This window comes from Callospermophilus lateralis, chromosome 2, assembly GCF_048772815.1.
Source record: "Callospermophilus lateralis isolate mCalLat2 chromosome 2, mCalLat2.hap1, whole genome shotgun sequence".
Lineage (NCBI taxonomy): Eukaryota > Metazoa > Chordata > Mammalia > Rodentia > Sciuridae > Callospermophilus > Callospermophilus lateralis.
In genome coordinates, this window is record NC_135306.1 from 169,041,713 (window position 1) to 169,057,735 (window position 16,023).

General features: G+C 42.8%; 1 protein-coding gene across 2 annotated transcripts in view; it reads left to right on the forward strand.

Moving 5' to 3' along the window:
- The window catches only part of Nav2 (neuron navigator 2), a 260,239-nt gene that overhangs the window by 45,360 nt on the left and 198,856 nt on the right, over positions 1-16,023 (forward strand). For both annotated transcript variants that reach the window (XR_013090419.1, XM_076846985.1), the window contains exon 5: positions 9,142-9,311. Coding sequence is in view for 1 of the 2 variants with exons in the window: in XM_076846985.1 (XP_076703100.1) it covers positions 9,142-9,311 (170 nt within the window). In the remaining variant the exon portion in view is untranslated. The remainder of the gene's footprint in view (positions 1-9,141; positions 9,312-16,023) is intronic.

Here is a 16,023-nt window from a genome sequence, read left to right on the forward strand (position 1 = left end):
ATGTGTTCAGACACACAGTTTTGGGTCACTGAGCCATGCTACCCTGAAGCATCCGTTTCCATGGTAGGTGTTTGTTTTCTTACTAGAACCAGATGTTCTAGTTAGCACCCATCTCCCTGTAAGAAAAAAAAAAAAAAAAGTCTTGGTACTAAATGCTTTGTCTAAAGACAAGCCAAACTCACTTAAGCCAGGTTTGTGCATTCATTTTTTTTTTTTAATATTTTGGTTTTAGTTGTAGTTGGACACAATACCTTTATTTTATTTATTTATCTATTTTTATGTGGTGCTGAGGATTGAACCCGGCACCTTGCACATGCTAGGCGAGCGCTCTACTGCTGAGCCACAACCCCAGACCCTGTGCATTCATTTATTCTAGCTGCACAGTGGTTCCTGCCAATCTGACTTTCTGATGCTACGGAATGGTGACTTTAGAGTGGGGCTCCACAGAAGCTGTATATCATCATTTACACCTTTATCTTGTCCGGTTTGGGTTGTGTCTGCAGATGGCTGGTTTTGTCCATTTTGTATGGATAATTTCTACTGCTCCTTCCACAGGATAATCTTGTTCTCAAGGTCTAGTGATGTGAGATCCCATGCTAACACTCTAGCTATAAGTTTAAGAATGATGTGATTCCATCTCAGGCTCAGTGCCATTGTATTGTGAGCCCCAGATTCTAGCTTTGATAATCCAGGCCCAATGGAAATGACCAGACCCTTGATCACTGGTGTCCGATGTTGATGGGAGTCCCAGGTGCTGGGTTTGTTTGGGCCTCCTGTTAGAACCCTGCCTCAGCACCATTTTGAAGCCACGTAAGTCCAGCACTTCTTGGGGGGTGGTGAGCATTACAACTTGGCAGCTTTCCATGAAGTTGGCTAATGAAGAGACTGTGGAAGGTGGCAAAGGAAGTCCAGGAAATTGGCAGGAAGGTTTCAGAGCCCTCCTCTGGAGCACCCTTGTGGAGATTCACTCTGCCTCTTCCCCTCAGCAACTTTCACAATTTACATGGTGGCTGAGAACTTGAACCACATTTCACCCCGTGAAGTTCCTCACCCATCTAGCATCTAGAACAATCTCCAAGACTCACATTTCTCTCTATCTGTGTCTACCTTACCTGTGATCAATATTTAGTTATTTAGGAAAAAACCCAGAAAAAGTACTTTATTTTTTTCTCCATTCTTTTCTCTCTCTTCATTTTCTAAGAACACTGAAACCTACACAGTAATTCTCACTTCAGATCCTTTTATGATCATGGTACAAGATACATGAATATAAGAAAGAGAAATACTTCTTTGTTTCAGAAGGCAGTAAATAACTTCAAATTGTTCTTCTATTAAGCCCAGCCAAGATTCTTCATATGTACAAATTTATGGTCCCAAAAAAAAGCCACCAGAATTCAAAATTTTCAACAGGCTTTAAGTGGTCATTTCTATAACATTAAAAGCAAATATTTCTAAGACCAGCAAAATTTACCAACCTATACCTTTGTTTGGGATCGACTTTATGGACTGTTGAGGTTATGCACCTGAGAAGCACCCCAGTTGAACATGCCTATGAAATAGAAACATCTCAATGTTTCAGAAATGTATAAAGTAATACTTTACCTAAGCACCTTTATTTATGCCTTGTAAATACTTTATACCTTAAACATCTCATAATTTTAGAAAGGTATGAAGAAAACCTGTGCTGACTGGAAGCAGGAAAGATATTGGTATTTAAGGGGGGGAAACATAAAAGTTCTTAAATAGTTTTGATTGCACTTTCTTCATTATTGGAAATATATTGTATCAGTGAAGTTGGACATAGAAGGAAAAAAAGTGTGTGGAGGGGAAAAAGCCTCCTTGTGCTAGGCTCTTACGGTTTGTGTGTCTAATGTATCTTTTCTCTCCTCACTCATCTGTTCCACTCTTTTCTTCCCTATCACGCAGTGCCTCATCCAAGGACTCATCTCAGAGCAAAATCATCCGCTTCACTCTGGGTCAGAAAAAGATCTCTAGGTTAGACTTTCTCTGTGTCCTGCAAAGCATGGTTTAAACCCAATCCACTGTTCCTTTGTTCCTTCTGTGCTGGCTGACTTTCCTTTTGATTCCTCTCCCCGTTTCGTGTTTGCAGTTCCAGAAAACCAAACATGCTTTGGCTAATGATCCAATGGTGGCGAGTTTGGAAAGTGACTGTGGGATTGTTTGTGTGTGTGTGTGCGAGTGACAGCATGGGAGTTAGTTGGAGGTGTACATGCTGCTCATTTGATTTTTGCCTTTGACTGCTTGGTCACCAGAGTCCATTCAGATTTAGAGAAAGGTGAGTTTCTAGGTAGTTTTTGTGGCAACTTAATGACGAATTTCTTTCTTGCTTTGTCCTGGCGCTAATCTGTCCTCACCTGCATCTCATTCATGTGTGCTGTGCTTTTTGTTGTTTTTGCTGCTAAAATTACTAGTGTGGGATTTGTTTTCTCTTGAATTATAAAGATCTGAAGCATGAATAGAAAACAGCAGGGCATCTCTGTCTTGTCTTTGTTTTTGGATGCCCTGGCTTACCAGGGAGCAAAATAGGTTTGCTCACTGGATTCAGACTTTGACCTCCCTCCCTGCTGCATCCCATCCTGAATCCTAGGATGCTTTCTGGGGTATGGGAAAAGCCAGTTACATTGTTATATCTACTGTTATTTTAATTCACCAGTTGGAATGCATTATCTTACTTAATCCTCACATCAGTCTTCATGAGGTAGCTCATGTCATTATCTCTGTTTTATAGATGACGAAACTAAAATTTAGAATGTTGGGTAATATGCCAAAAGTCACACAGAAAGTGGAAGAATGAGGATTAGAACCTGATGGCTTCACCCCAGAACCCTCAGTTGAACCCCTGTGCTATACCACTCCCTCTTTCATTCTCTTATATTCTGGTGTTTTGTGTGGTTGTGGAAACTGATAAACTGCTACTCTTGGCTTTTTTCTTCACATTGCTCCTGTAGCATCCAAACAGAAATCACTGCTGGGGTGGATTCTTCTCCAGTGCTGTGACTAGTGTCTGTGTTGACTTCTCACTGAACTCTCATTTAAAAGTAAAGGGAGAGCTACCCTTTGTAGCTGTCTTCATTCATGTTCAAATCCATATTGAGCTAACTGCCCCACTTTGCCAGCTCCAGGTGCCTCTTCTTCTTTTTTTTTTTTTTTTAAATTGGTTGTTCAGAACATTACAAAGCTCTTGACAGGTGCCTCTTCTAACCAGAGTTTTCTTTTCTGAAAAGCTTCCCTGTGGGGGAACCCAATCCAGGATCTGCCTGACTAGTGAGGGAGAAACCATATGGTTACATAGGTAGCTTCTCTGCAGGACATCAGCCTGTCAACCACACTTGGTTCCTGGGACAGGAGGGAACCTGTTTGTGACTGCTTTTGCTGATGAATAGCAGAAGGCTTCAGCACAGACACCACTGCTCTGGCAGGCTGTTCCCAGTTAATTCGAGAGTCATGCAAATGCACATGCATATGAAAGGAGAGGGGAGGGGCAGGCTTGGAGGAAACCTGAAATCTAGTGTCTGTTCCCACGATGTGCTCAGCTCTGGAAGATAAAGGAAACAGGAGCTAGCTGGGAAGATATCTAATTGGAAGCACATGCCCAGCCCATGCATGGTTTGTTATCTCTCCCAGATAATGGAAGGAGGCAGTGGGAAGAAAGGAAGAGCTGGAAGATGCGGGCGTGTTCATGCCTTCCCCACCCCAGATTCACATGGTCTGGTCTGGCTTCTCTTTAAGGTCACATTCCTCACCTAGAATTTCTTTTGGGTGTAATAAGGGCAATAAAGGGATGTTCTTTGTTTTATTATTTGCCTAAAATCTCTAGCCCTGCCTTTCACCACTTCCTCAACCCCAGCGTCCAGTAGGATCCAGATGAGAATTTTAGCTGATTACACACCACTAAGTATAGCATTAGTTTGGTTGCCAAGAGGCTGCTCTGCCCCTTCTGGCTGAACAGGCCACCGTCTTCAGAGTCTTGGAAATAGGTCTCTTGTTGGAGTGCAAACACTGAACACCTGCCAGAGCCAAACACCTGGACAGGAACCAGCAACATTGACCCCAGTGTGGAGTCTCCCCCTTGAATTTGGCTGTGGGAAAGAGGCCCATGCAGGGAATTGGTGCAGGGCTAATGGACCTCATGGATTTCAGCCTTTGATCATATTGTTTTACTGGTATCCCTGGTGAGCCACAGCTATGTAGGCTTATTCTGCCTTTGAGAGACAGAAAATCACAGTGGCTAGGAGATATAGTCATCACGATTGGCTGGACAAATTATTCAGCCTCTGTGAGCCTGTGTTTCCTTATTGGTAAGATGGAGGAGTAGTTCCTGATTCTCTCAATGTCATGAGAGTTAAATAAAATCATTCCGATTTCATTATACCTGGCATATAATCAGTGTAACACAAATAGCAGATATATGATAATGTTAGCTTTTAGGGTTTATCTGGGCCAGGTAAAGCAACCAGAGCACGTCTAGCCAAGTCTCACAGCGTCGATCCCTACACAACTGTCTCATGGAACAGAATCTGTGGAGTTAGTAGTCAGTCCTCTCTGCTTAGCTGTGGAAAAGCAGATGCTGTGGAAATGAGAGATTTAGCATTTAATCATCTTGTCTGGCAAAAAGCATCTCTGATTATGAACACCCACCCCCCAGCATGTGCACACAAGCTGCCATCCTTCCTGGGAAGGGCGCCCCTGTGTTCCCAGCCTTTGAAGTGGTTTTGGGGAGAACTGCTTTCTTCTCAACAGCACGTACAGTGCGTGGAGCAGAGGAGCGGGGACACACTAGTAGGTTATATGCAAGGAATGACAGTTTTACTGCCCTGCCTGCTTGGTTCTGCACACATTGGAGAAACTGTCCATGGCTCTAATAGCAGCAAGAGTTTTTCCCTACCTTGTTCATAGACCACTTCCCTTAAACTTAATATTTTTTTTTAAAAATCAAGATATGTGTATTCCAGAGAACCCATCTGTGCCCTCTGTCATTTTGAACATGGAATGATCATGAGAGGTCAAGTTCTTTTCTGAGAGGAGCTGTTGGGACCCTTCAGTGCTGTGAATGGCATGAGGCTGACCTGCTTGGCTCCACTCTCGCGGCCCAAGGCAGGCACAGTGGGCAGCAACTGTCGAGTTCCTGTAGCTTTTCCATGTGGGCAAGACCCAGCTTCTCAGCAAGTTAGGATTCTAATGCTACTGACAGCATATGCTCCCAGGCTGGAGGTTGATACGAGTTCCGTGACAAACAGGGACGTTAACATTAATGAACTTCAAAATGTTTAGCCAAAAGCCTAGAGTCTGTGTCACTGGTAGATGAAAAGATATTCTGCTTTTAACTTCAGCTCGGCTCTCAGCCTCTTAATTAATGCCTCATCTCTAGAGGGCAGGGCAAAGTCCAAGCTTCATAGTATGACCTACAAGGTCTTGCCCTTCTCCAGCCTCATTCCCTTCCATGCTGTCCAAGTGTCAGGACACATGGAGTCTTTACTCTGTGCTTTTTATAGGTTTTCTCTCTCTGCCTGCTGTGTTTTGTCACCTAGTCACATTCCCCTTCAACATGCCAAGTCTTTCTTTGGGGTTCCTGATCATCCCACCAACCTATGAGGGTATCACTTTCCTGCTCTGAATTAACTTTTGAGGTTTGCAGAGTTAATCAATGTACATGTAACCTAGATATCAGCTGGGGTCCACCAGCCCCTTAAAATCTAGGTAAGATTAAGCATGCTAGTTCTGCCCTTCTTCAGCTCGTAGATAGTCCATGTGACTCCCCGTGACTGCACATGTTATCTTCATTCTCTGGTTGTTCTTTGGCCTTGGAATTTGGTAATTAAAATTCAATCTGAACTAATTTCATTTACGAATCAATTCACTATCCTAAGAGGTGTTTTGGTTCCCTTGTGGATGAATTCCTCCCACCCACCATACATTCACAGCCTTTGTATGTGAGGTTGACTTTGCTAAACATTTGGAAGAGAGGGAGGGGGCTTAACTTTGGAACAAGCAATAGTCCAAGTTCATTCACAGCAGAAATCAAGTTTCACACTACGATGTCAGCATCAATTCTAAGAAACTTTGAAGATACTACTTGGTCTCCACCTGGTTTTCTGATTTGGTCAAGGTAAGGGAGCTTGCCACATATCATGGCTTGGTAGTGGGTGACATGAGCTGGCTGGAGCCTTGCAGTGACTTTTGCTGGCTGAATGCCAACCTTTCTCTATCAGCTGTCTTCAAGGCCTTCAAGAGCTCCTTATCTGTGTCCTAGAAGAACATGGCACAACCCTGCAGCCATCCGAGGGATGTGCCACTCCCATCAAAGGAGCGTTTAGGTGCATGCCTCATTAAAGAGAATCTGACCTTGACCACCTATGGGAAACCCAGAACTGACTTTGTAAATCCAGACATCTCTAGTTAGAGGAAGAGCCCTGCTTGACAAAGTCTGTTTCTCTGAAAATATTGATCTCATATGTGTTCTGTCTGCCTCTCTTCTGATCCTTTAAACTAGACCCTGATATTTCCTTCCTTATCTAATTCTTTCCTGTACCGTTGCAGGTTTCCTTTATGGAAGTGTTCAATTCCTTTGTGAATCTGTGCTCAGAAGAGAGGATGAGAAGGGAAAATAACATGCATTTAAGTACTTACAACAGGACATTAATTTCATTTCAAATTTACATCTAACTCACTGAGTCGTTTATAATTATTCCAAAGTTATAGGTAAGAAGCATAAATCTCAGGGCTGGGCTGTGGCTCAGTGGTAGAGCACTTGCCTAGCACTTGCCTAGGGCACTGGGTTTGATTCTCAGCACCACATATAAATAAATAAAATAAAAGGTCCATAGACAAAGTTTTTTTTTTAAAAAAAAGAAGAAGTATGAATCTCAGAGTTGTCTTGAGACTGGTCCAAAGTCTTAAGGGTAGAAAATCCTGTATTTTATCCATTATACCACAACTACCTCACAGAGGACCTGACAACCTACCTGATTCAGGCTTGTACCTGTCCCCTTCTATTCTCTGCTCTGTTGAGTCCATAATCTGTCCTAAAAATCTTCTGTGGGTTCAGTCTCGGATCAGCACAATGGGGACTCTCCAGGAACTCTGGAAGGAATGCATCTTTTCCTCTTCATTGCTTGTTTGCCTCCCTATTCTTCGCAAATTCTCCATTTTGAAGCAGAATACTGTGACCCATGTTACCTGTACCACTCAAGACCATTGCTGTGACACCATCTTGAAGCAGGTCCATAATTCTTTTCCAGGCCTATCTGTGGGCATAACTACTCCTGCAGACCATAGTTGGGTTAAGTAAGTCCAACCCAAGAACCCGTATCTGTACTCTTGGATGTGAGTGCTCAGATAACCCTGACTTGAAGGGCCTGCAAGACACTACTTGCATAGGAAGCAGAACCAAGAGGTCCTAAGATCCCATGGCTGGAGCTCCTTCGTCAGCTGTGTTAGTCATATCAGGACCCCAAACACAGGCACTGAAACTGCTGGGTTTTTGCACCCAAATCTGCGCCTGCCTTTGTGGGGTGCCTATCCTCTCCAAATAAGATGAGGCAAATTAACAGAGTGGCAAATCCTGGTGCAGTGGGAAACAATGCCTTCAACATCTCACTGTCACTAGCTGGAGGACAAGTGAACTCCCTCCATCTCTCCCAGCTCCCAGTCAGGGAATCGGGCCAGCTTCTTTTTAAATGGATAAATTTTACAGTCCTCTCACACCAGCTCATGTTCCCTGTTTATTTTGCAACCATCTTTCTTGCTTAGCCAACAAGAAAAAGTTTAAAGCGATTGCCTGCTTATATCTAAAATGCTTCCAGACTGAGGACTTTCTTTGCTGCTTATGGAGTTGCATGGAAAGAGAAGCCTGAAAGCTTTATGAGTCGAAAATTCAGACTGATCACTGGATCTGATACTAGTCAGCTGAGGTTCCAGTTGCTTTTAAGCACAGCTCAGTTGGTTTCAACAGAAAGATATAACTAAATATTTCATCGTTTATTCATCTTTCAACTTTAATTATTGGAAACAGCCTACTTTGTAAGTCTCTGGACCAAAATTCTGATTCAGGGAGTCTTACCCTTAACTTTTTGGGGAATGGGCCATAATATCTTTAGACATATTACAAAGAAGTCTGGTGATTTTATTTTTAAAACCATCCGAAACGAGGTGTTTTATTTCAAGGGAAAGTGTGTGTTTGTCTTTAGGCAGACCAAATCCTGATGGTTTTACAGAAAGAATTGGGATTTTATCATCAACTGTATGGAGAAACTGGGCTTCAGCCTCAAAGTAATGCCACAGTGCTGGGCATGATGATGCATTCCTATACTCCCAGCAACTGGGGAGGCTGAGGCAGGAAGATCGTAAGTTTAAGGCCAGCCTCAGCAACTTAGTGAGGCCCTACACAACTTAGAAGAGACCCTGTCTCAAAATTAAAAAAAATGAAAAGAGCAAGGGATGATTAGTTGCTCAGTGATTAGTGCCACAGTACCCCTCCTCCTCCCCCTGCAAGAAAAAAGTAATGCCACAGAGACAGGTTGTCAGGTGTTAACGGAAAATGGACAAATGTTTGAAACTAGGCCTTCAGTTTTCATTGCAGATGTATTTGGTTCTGAGTGATAACAACTTTCTCCTCAACATTATAAGTTGTGTCCTTCATATCTACTTACCTGGATGTGGCCAATACTGTTTTCAATATTTTCCAGAAGAGATGTACACACAGGGTAAAGAGTTTAGGGTTAGGCTTTTATGTTCTACACTTGATGAAATTTGAGGTGACGTGACTTGACCTTATTGCAAAGTAAAAACTACCCTTTCCCAGAAGGAAAGGAAGATGAACTTTGTATTTCTAATTAGCAAATATATTCATATATATTTTTTCCCTTAAGAATTTCTCTCTTTGCTCAAAGGATTGCTGTTCACATTTTGCTTTTGGACTTTGCTGGGGTCATTACTAGCCTAGATGTTTGTAGTGGTTCCACCAAGTCTTTTGACTGCCAACATCCACAGACGCAGTGTTTGAGCTTTGGGTTTGATTTTTTTTTTTTCCCCCTAACTCCCTGCATGGTTGCAGTTCCTTCTCCTGGGACATTGCCATTTTTCTGAGACTGAGTGCACAACCCTATTTCTTTTGCATTTCAGACTTCCAGGTCCTACCGCAAGGGTATCTGCTGCGGGCAGCGAGGCCAAAACACGCGGAGGGTCAGCCACTGCTAACAACCGGCGCAGCCAGAGCTTTAACAACTATGACAAGTCTAAACCCATCACCTCCCCACCCCCACCCCTGCCATCATCAAGTAGCCACGAGAAAGGTGAGTCCTCTTCTAATCTTTCTGAGGATCCTTTACCCCATTTTCCTGTATAATAGAGCTCTCCTGTTCCTTTGGGTGAGTTTGGTTGGAGTCAGGGTCAGCATTGCAAATCAGGATGATAAGGAAGGGGGTCCTAAGGATATACTTAACTGGCAGGAATTTTCTTCTTCTGGGCATTAATGAAATTGGGGAAATATTGTTATATTCAGAGTTGCCAGCAAGAATACCTGGCTACACATAGCAATATAGTATTTGGAATTTGAAAGTAAATTTTCATAGAATCTGCACTGTGCATTAGGTGACTTTCCAAAAATGCATGCTTCCTAGGGCATGCCCTTTGTGAGCTGGTGAGTTTTTACCCATCAGAAATATGTGCAGGGAGTTAGGAATAAGGGAGTTTTCACTCTTTGAAAAAGCCAACCCAGGAATGTGGGTTGGCTAAGTGAAGATCTTGGCTGCACATAAGGAGCTGGGGGGTGTTTCTCCTGGGATTGAAGTGATGCAACTTTAGCCATAAAAGGACAGGATACTTTTACTCTCCATAGTACTGAACTTTCAGGATGGGGGAAAAAAGTGTATAGCCCTGGGGAAGTCCTGCAAATAAGGCTGTAAAACAAACCTTTGTTTGTGTAAGCCTGTTATCTCTAGAGACCTTGGAGAAACTGAGGCAGTTTAGAAGATTCTATAGTGAAAGGCAGACCTCTCCTTCAGTCCTCCCAGGTAGTGGTCCAGAGTTCTTTGGGGGCTTTGCCCAATTATCTTGGAAGCATTTCCTCCCTGGTATCATGGAAGCTTCCCAGGGCTTACCTGAATGATGTTCCTGCATTTCCCTGAGACCTAGGAGAGCTCTCCTCAGTTCTTAAAGTGCTCCTGGAAGCTGAGAAGACCTCCTCTCCACCCACTTCTCTAACCAAGGGTTACTTGGTTCACTGGCACTGGATTCCCCTGAGAATTTGCTAATCACTGTTATCTTTTCCCCAAAATATGAAGGAAATATTTAAGGGACTGACAGATATATACAGCAGATTTCCCAACCAAGGCACTGGGATCTCAGTAGCACTGAAGTCACAACCAGAATGTCTGAACCAGTCAAGATGCTTTGTGATCCAGCTTCTACTTTTCTTTTCCCTCTTTCTCCCCCTTTCTTCTAGCCTCTCCTTTCCTTTCCTTTACGATATCCAAGTGTTTTTTTTTACATGTTCTTAGATTACAAAAATAACATAGGCTGGTAAAATGGTACAAGGGTATGTATATATTAAAGTTCTCCTTTATATGCATCTTAATGAGTACCAGTGTAAACCATTTATACCTCCAGAACTTTCACAATGCATTTATATACATATTATACACAGAGTGAGTGAGCGAGGGCGGGGAGAGGGAGGGGGGTGCTTTGGTTTTCTGCATCAGTAAGTAAAAGCTAATTTTTTTTGAGTACCTTGTATGTGCCTCATTGATCCCCCGTTTGCAAAGAATAAAACTAAAACAAGAAAGCTTAAGTACTTGATGAGGGCACACAAAAGACAGTGAGAAGTGGAGTTGCATTTGAACTCAGGTACATTGGTCCCAGAACAAGAAGAGAGCTGGGCTTTGGAAAACAAGCACTTGGAGGCTTGCCTGCTGAGGGCCAGCGAGAGATATGCAGGTGGACATGTGAGGACAGAGTTGGGAAGGTGTTTGGCATAAGCTGCCGTCCCCATCCATAGTTCAAAAATGTCTGACGGAGAGGAAGTAGCTGTCTTTGTAACCAGTTGTGACATTACTCATTTCCTCTTCCTCTGTCCGCTCATTTACATTCTCTGAACAGCTTAATACTGTCAGGAATCTAGAACATTTTATTTGGTCCATCATAGGAATCTGAAACATTTAGTTTTCCTAGCTGACTCCTAGACATGTGGAAGATAGTCTTTTCTGAATAATATGGTTCTCCTCATCTCATAGAAAGCATATCTTTATTATTTTTTCATTATGCTCACATAAAAATATTCACATCATACAGAAATTTATAAAAAGAAAAAAGCCCTACACATTCCCACCTCCTAGAAATAGCCACTATTTATCACTTAAATTCCTTTTTATGCATATACTGTCACAATTTGATAGGTAAAATTTTCTGTTTACTGTTTGCCAGGTACTATCCTAAGGCACTGTCCAGGTTCTATTGCTTTGTGAAAAATTCCTTGCTTAATTCTTCAGGAGCTCTATGCATGTATATGCACACTAACATATTGATATAACTTTTTAAATCTTATAAATAAAATCACCAAATCATGGACAACTTTTTTTGTCTGTGCATAAGTCACTCTCTTCATAATGGTTGCATAATACTCCATTGTACGGATTTACCTTAATGTATTTAACTACTTTTAGCTGGGTTGCTTTTAATTCTTGATATTATAAAAATTGCTTAGATGAATGTTCTTGTATTTTTTATATGTACACAATCTTTTCAGGGAAAATAGTGCATCAGGTTATACCCACATTCACAGTTGTTTTAATACTTCTAAATTTTGCTCCCCAAAAGGTTATATTTATATTTATATTCCCATCAACAATGTGTGAGAGGATATTTTTCTGACACACATTAGTTTTTGAAATGAGCCAAATTATTTTAATAAGCTGATAGGACTGTTTGTTAAAAATTCACCTTCTTGAATGCCACTCTGCTGTAAGTAACCATCAGTGGCCTTGGCACAGTAAAAATGCACTTGGATTTGAGACCAAGCCGTCTGCATTCTAGGTGCTAAACTACTGCAGCCTCAGTTTCCCTCTGCCAATCTGCAGTCCTCCATCACTAAGCTCTGCAGTGTGGATGATTTCTTGTTTGCACTGGTTGTTGGGCATCCTCAGTGTAAGGGCCATCTGTGCCTTCTGCTTGGTTCACTCCCTTGGTACTCATTCTCTGTGTCGCTCTCTTGCTGTTTGCCCTGCCTATCATGGGCAGAAGAGAAGAGCCAGATGTGGATGTGGCTGGAGATTGAGTCATTGCTGTGTCTGAGTAACTTTGGGACCATTTTAATCCCTATAAATGTATCACTTTTATAGCAAATTATTATTATTATTTTTGAAGCAAATTATTTATCTGCATTAGTGATCTGGAGATGGAACCAAAGAGGAGTTACCCCATGTCCTGCCATTACCTGGGATCCGGATGTGAAAGTATATTTTGATTAGATGGAATTAATTCAGTAGCCTAAGTCGTGCACAAGAGAATATGGTTGGAGTGTCCCGTTTTAACTGTATCTTTCATTTTGCCACCATTTGAAGAGCACCTGCCATATGTCCAGCACCTGCCATATGTCCAGCTGGGTGTAATGACCGGGAGGACTAAAGATGCAGATGCAGTTTCTCAGGGGACTTGCAGCCTCAGGAGGATCAGTGAGATCAGAGAGATGCTGAGTTGTGAAGACAGAGAGGATATAACCAAGAAGACTCCAGGAGGACTTCTGAGAAGTGACATCATCATTTGTGTTGATTTCCATTCCCAGATTTTTGCTTAGAGAAAAGGAAAGGCAGGCTGAGAAGGGATGACTCACCCAGCCTGCTGGTCCAGGTGTGAGGCTGAGAGCACACCCGCTGGGTTCCCTGCAGTATTGCACTTGTGTTCTTTGGTGGCCTGTGCAGGGTGAGCTTCTTCAAGATTGCCTTCATGATGGGAAGGGGTGTCCCATGGTCATTCCTGAGGCTGAGACCCCAGGCCATAGAGAGCTCTGGTGCCTGATTCTCTCAGTACATGATAATTATCCCTGTTTGGGAGTCAGCTGTATATTTGTATGATCCTGTGGCCAAAATTCATCTTTGGCAGAGGGCTTAGAAAATCAGTTTAGGGGTGTGAACCAAAGTGGCATCATTGAATTTAAAGAATTCTCTAGGAGATTGCCTGGCAACAGAATTCAATGAACAGTTAGCTGCATAGGCAGATGGACTAGAAGCTACCAAACTTAGGAACGTCCTAGGGTGCTAGAGGAGGGCTAATTCCAGCCAGGAAGGAAGTTGCTTCAGTCTCTAGGGCCAGAGGACAGTTATCTCAGGACAAAAGGTTTGAGCCTATAAAGTGAGTACTTTGAAGGCAGACTACTGAGTTTAATTTCTGGCCCTGCCACTTCCCAGAAGTGTGGCTTCAGGCAAATGTAGCAATCCATGGGGCATCTGCTCAGGATCACCTCAGGAGGCCACCACAGGCCACACCTGGCAATGCTCTACTCAGAGGATGCAGACAGGAATCAGATTGCTGGCTGGGCAGGGCAAGGACTTTTCTTCCATAGGAGTGGTCTGGTTTTTTCCTCAGTGCAGGGCATCAAACCATGCTAGACAAGGGCACTACCACTGAGCTATGTCCCCAGCCCCCAGGAAAAGGTCTTTGCACCAGTGTATGCAGCAGTCCACAGATACACAGCCTTCCAGGTGCGGTCCCTCCCCCACCACAGGGAATAGCTTAGGTGTGAATAGCTTAGACTTAAATGGGGCAGGTGCACAGATCCCTCTAGCTTAAAAGCCACACACTCCAAGCCCATGTCCACTGAAACAGCTCCATATGCATGAGTTGTAGGATTCCCACAGGATCAGGCCTAATCAATAGTCTCAGCACTCAGAAAAGCCCAAAATGGTGGTGTTCCCAAGAGGTGTTTGTGCTTCCTCTATGGTTCCTCCCGGTCCAGATGTGGTTTAACAATTAAGGGTCATTTTTACCATGAGCAATGTTGCTTAGTAACAGAATGACTTTCTATCTTTATCAGGTTTCCAGGGGAACAGAGTTAGAAGGTTACCCCAAGGTCACATTCGCATGCAGAAGCTGAATGGTTTTGTTAATCCTTTTCCATCAGCAAGCCACCTCACCCCTTAGAGATGCCGCTTATTTATCTGTGAAGAGGAAACAGGCTTCCCTGAACCTAATGAAGTTCCATGTGAAGCATTCTAATGTTATTCTAGCCCAAATGGTCTGTCCTTGTCCCCTCTCTAATGGTTGTAGATATTGCTGTGAAGGATGTGACTTATTGTCATTTTCCAGTAGCTGGAATTTATTGATACTGTGGGTGTCTTTGCATGGCATTAGAAAACCACGAGGTTCTGGCCTTTGGAAATGCTGAGTGGTCAGTTGGTTGCTGTTCACAGGTGAGACCGTGGTGGCTTTGGCCTCCAGTAAAGACAGGTTTCAATTTTACGGTTTTCATGTCACACCATAGTTTCTTTTTGTTTTAAACAAATGAATGACAGTGTCTAACCGAATAGATGAACAGTCCCTAAATACATGGCAGCTCACTCCAGAAATAATACCTAACCAGTAACATTTTTCTGTTGGCAAAGTATTTGCAAATTGCCTATGTGTCACTGAAGAGAGTACAGATTCAACATGGCTAGCTGTCTGTCATATCTGAAGCATCATACTCAAGCATCATACCTCAAGCCTCTAGATCGTTGTTTCTCAAGGTGTGATTCATAGACCATCAATACCATCAGCTCTTAAGGTCATCCATCACTACCCACAAGTCTTCAGGCTTTAGAAACCTAGTCCTTCCAATTCAGATTTCTGATTCAGAGCTCAGTAGTTTGTATTTCATACCCATGTCATTCTATGACACTGAAGTTTGGGAACCCTTATCCTAGCAGCACTTCTTTGTTACTGTCAAGAGAGGACACTACCTTCCCATTGCCTTTCAGTTCTTAACCACTTCTTGGTAATATGTTGTGTTGGCAAACGGAGGTAATGTAGTAAGACGCCCAGAGTTGTGCCTGGCATGTAACAGGAGCTCAGTAAGTGGGGAACCCCTGAAATCTACATACATATTTTGTCATCTCCATAATTAAATTTATTCTCAGAGCCAATAACTTGTAGTGAGTGGACTTGCCTGTTGTGTTGATCTTCGTATCTTATTTTGGTTTTGTGCTCTTGCCTTGAAAATCTTCAAGTTATTACTATAGTTTAGTTTTTAAATTTCAGCTGAGCTAATAGAAAATAAGGGCCTAGTGTTCCATCCCATACTTAGACCAGAGATATGCAGGGAGAGTGTCCTTTAGGTCTAGATATGGTGGCAGAGGCCAGGGGTGTTCTGAGGAGGAAGTCACCTCACTTTTGCCCTAGATGGAAAACCATCACTTGGTTCTTTCCCAACCTGTCATTTGAGGAGCTTGCTGTTTCATTGTGCTGGTGAGCACACTATTGTGTTCAGAGGAAGGGTAAGCCTGTCAAAGCTACCTAGAGAGGAGTGCCAGTGATATCCCTTGTACCTGGCTTTTGTTCTAAACCTTTAGCATGAAATTAAAGCCCGACATCCAGGGTAACCTCTGTGGCCAGCTTTTCAGCCATTTTCCTGATCTGCTGTGTAATTTAGAGGAGGCTCCAGAGAAGGAGGTGTACAAATCCCACTAGCATGTGAAACTAAATAACCTATAAGGCTGGAGCCACCTTTTGTCACAGAGAAGAATAAGAAGGGTATACCCTTGTTTGTGTTTCTCTAAATATGGATTTTTTCAAAGCCAAAGTGTTTTGCCATATATCCTTTCTCTAAAATACAATGGTAACAGAAAACGACCCGGCTTTTGTAACAGAAAGGCTTTTGGTAACAGAAAATGACCTGGCTTTTTGCAACAGAAAGAATGAATACACAAAAAGGGGGAAGAGAATAAATCATTTAGGAAGATGAAATATCTATTTGATTAGTCTGGTGTCAGGAGTGGAACATGACTGGTGGCTGTTTGTCTGATCTTCAGGTGATAA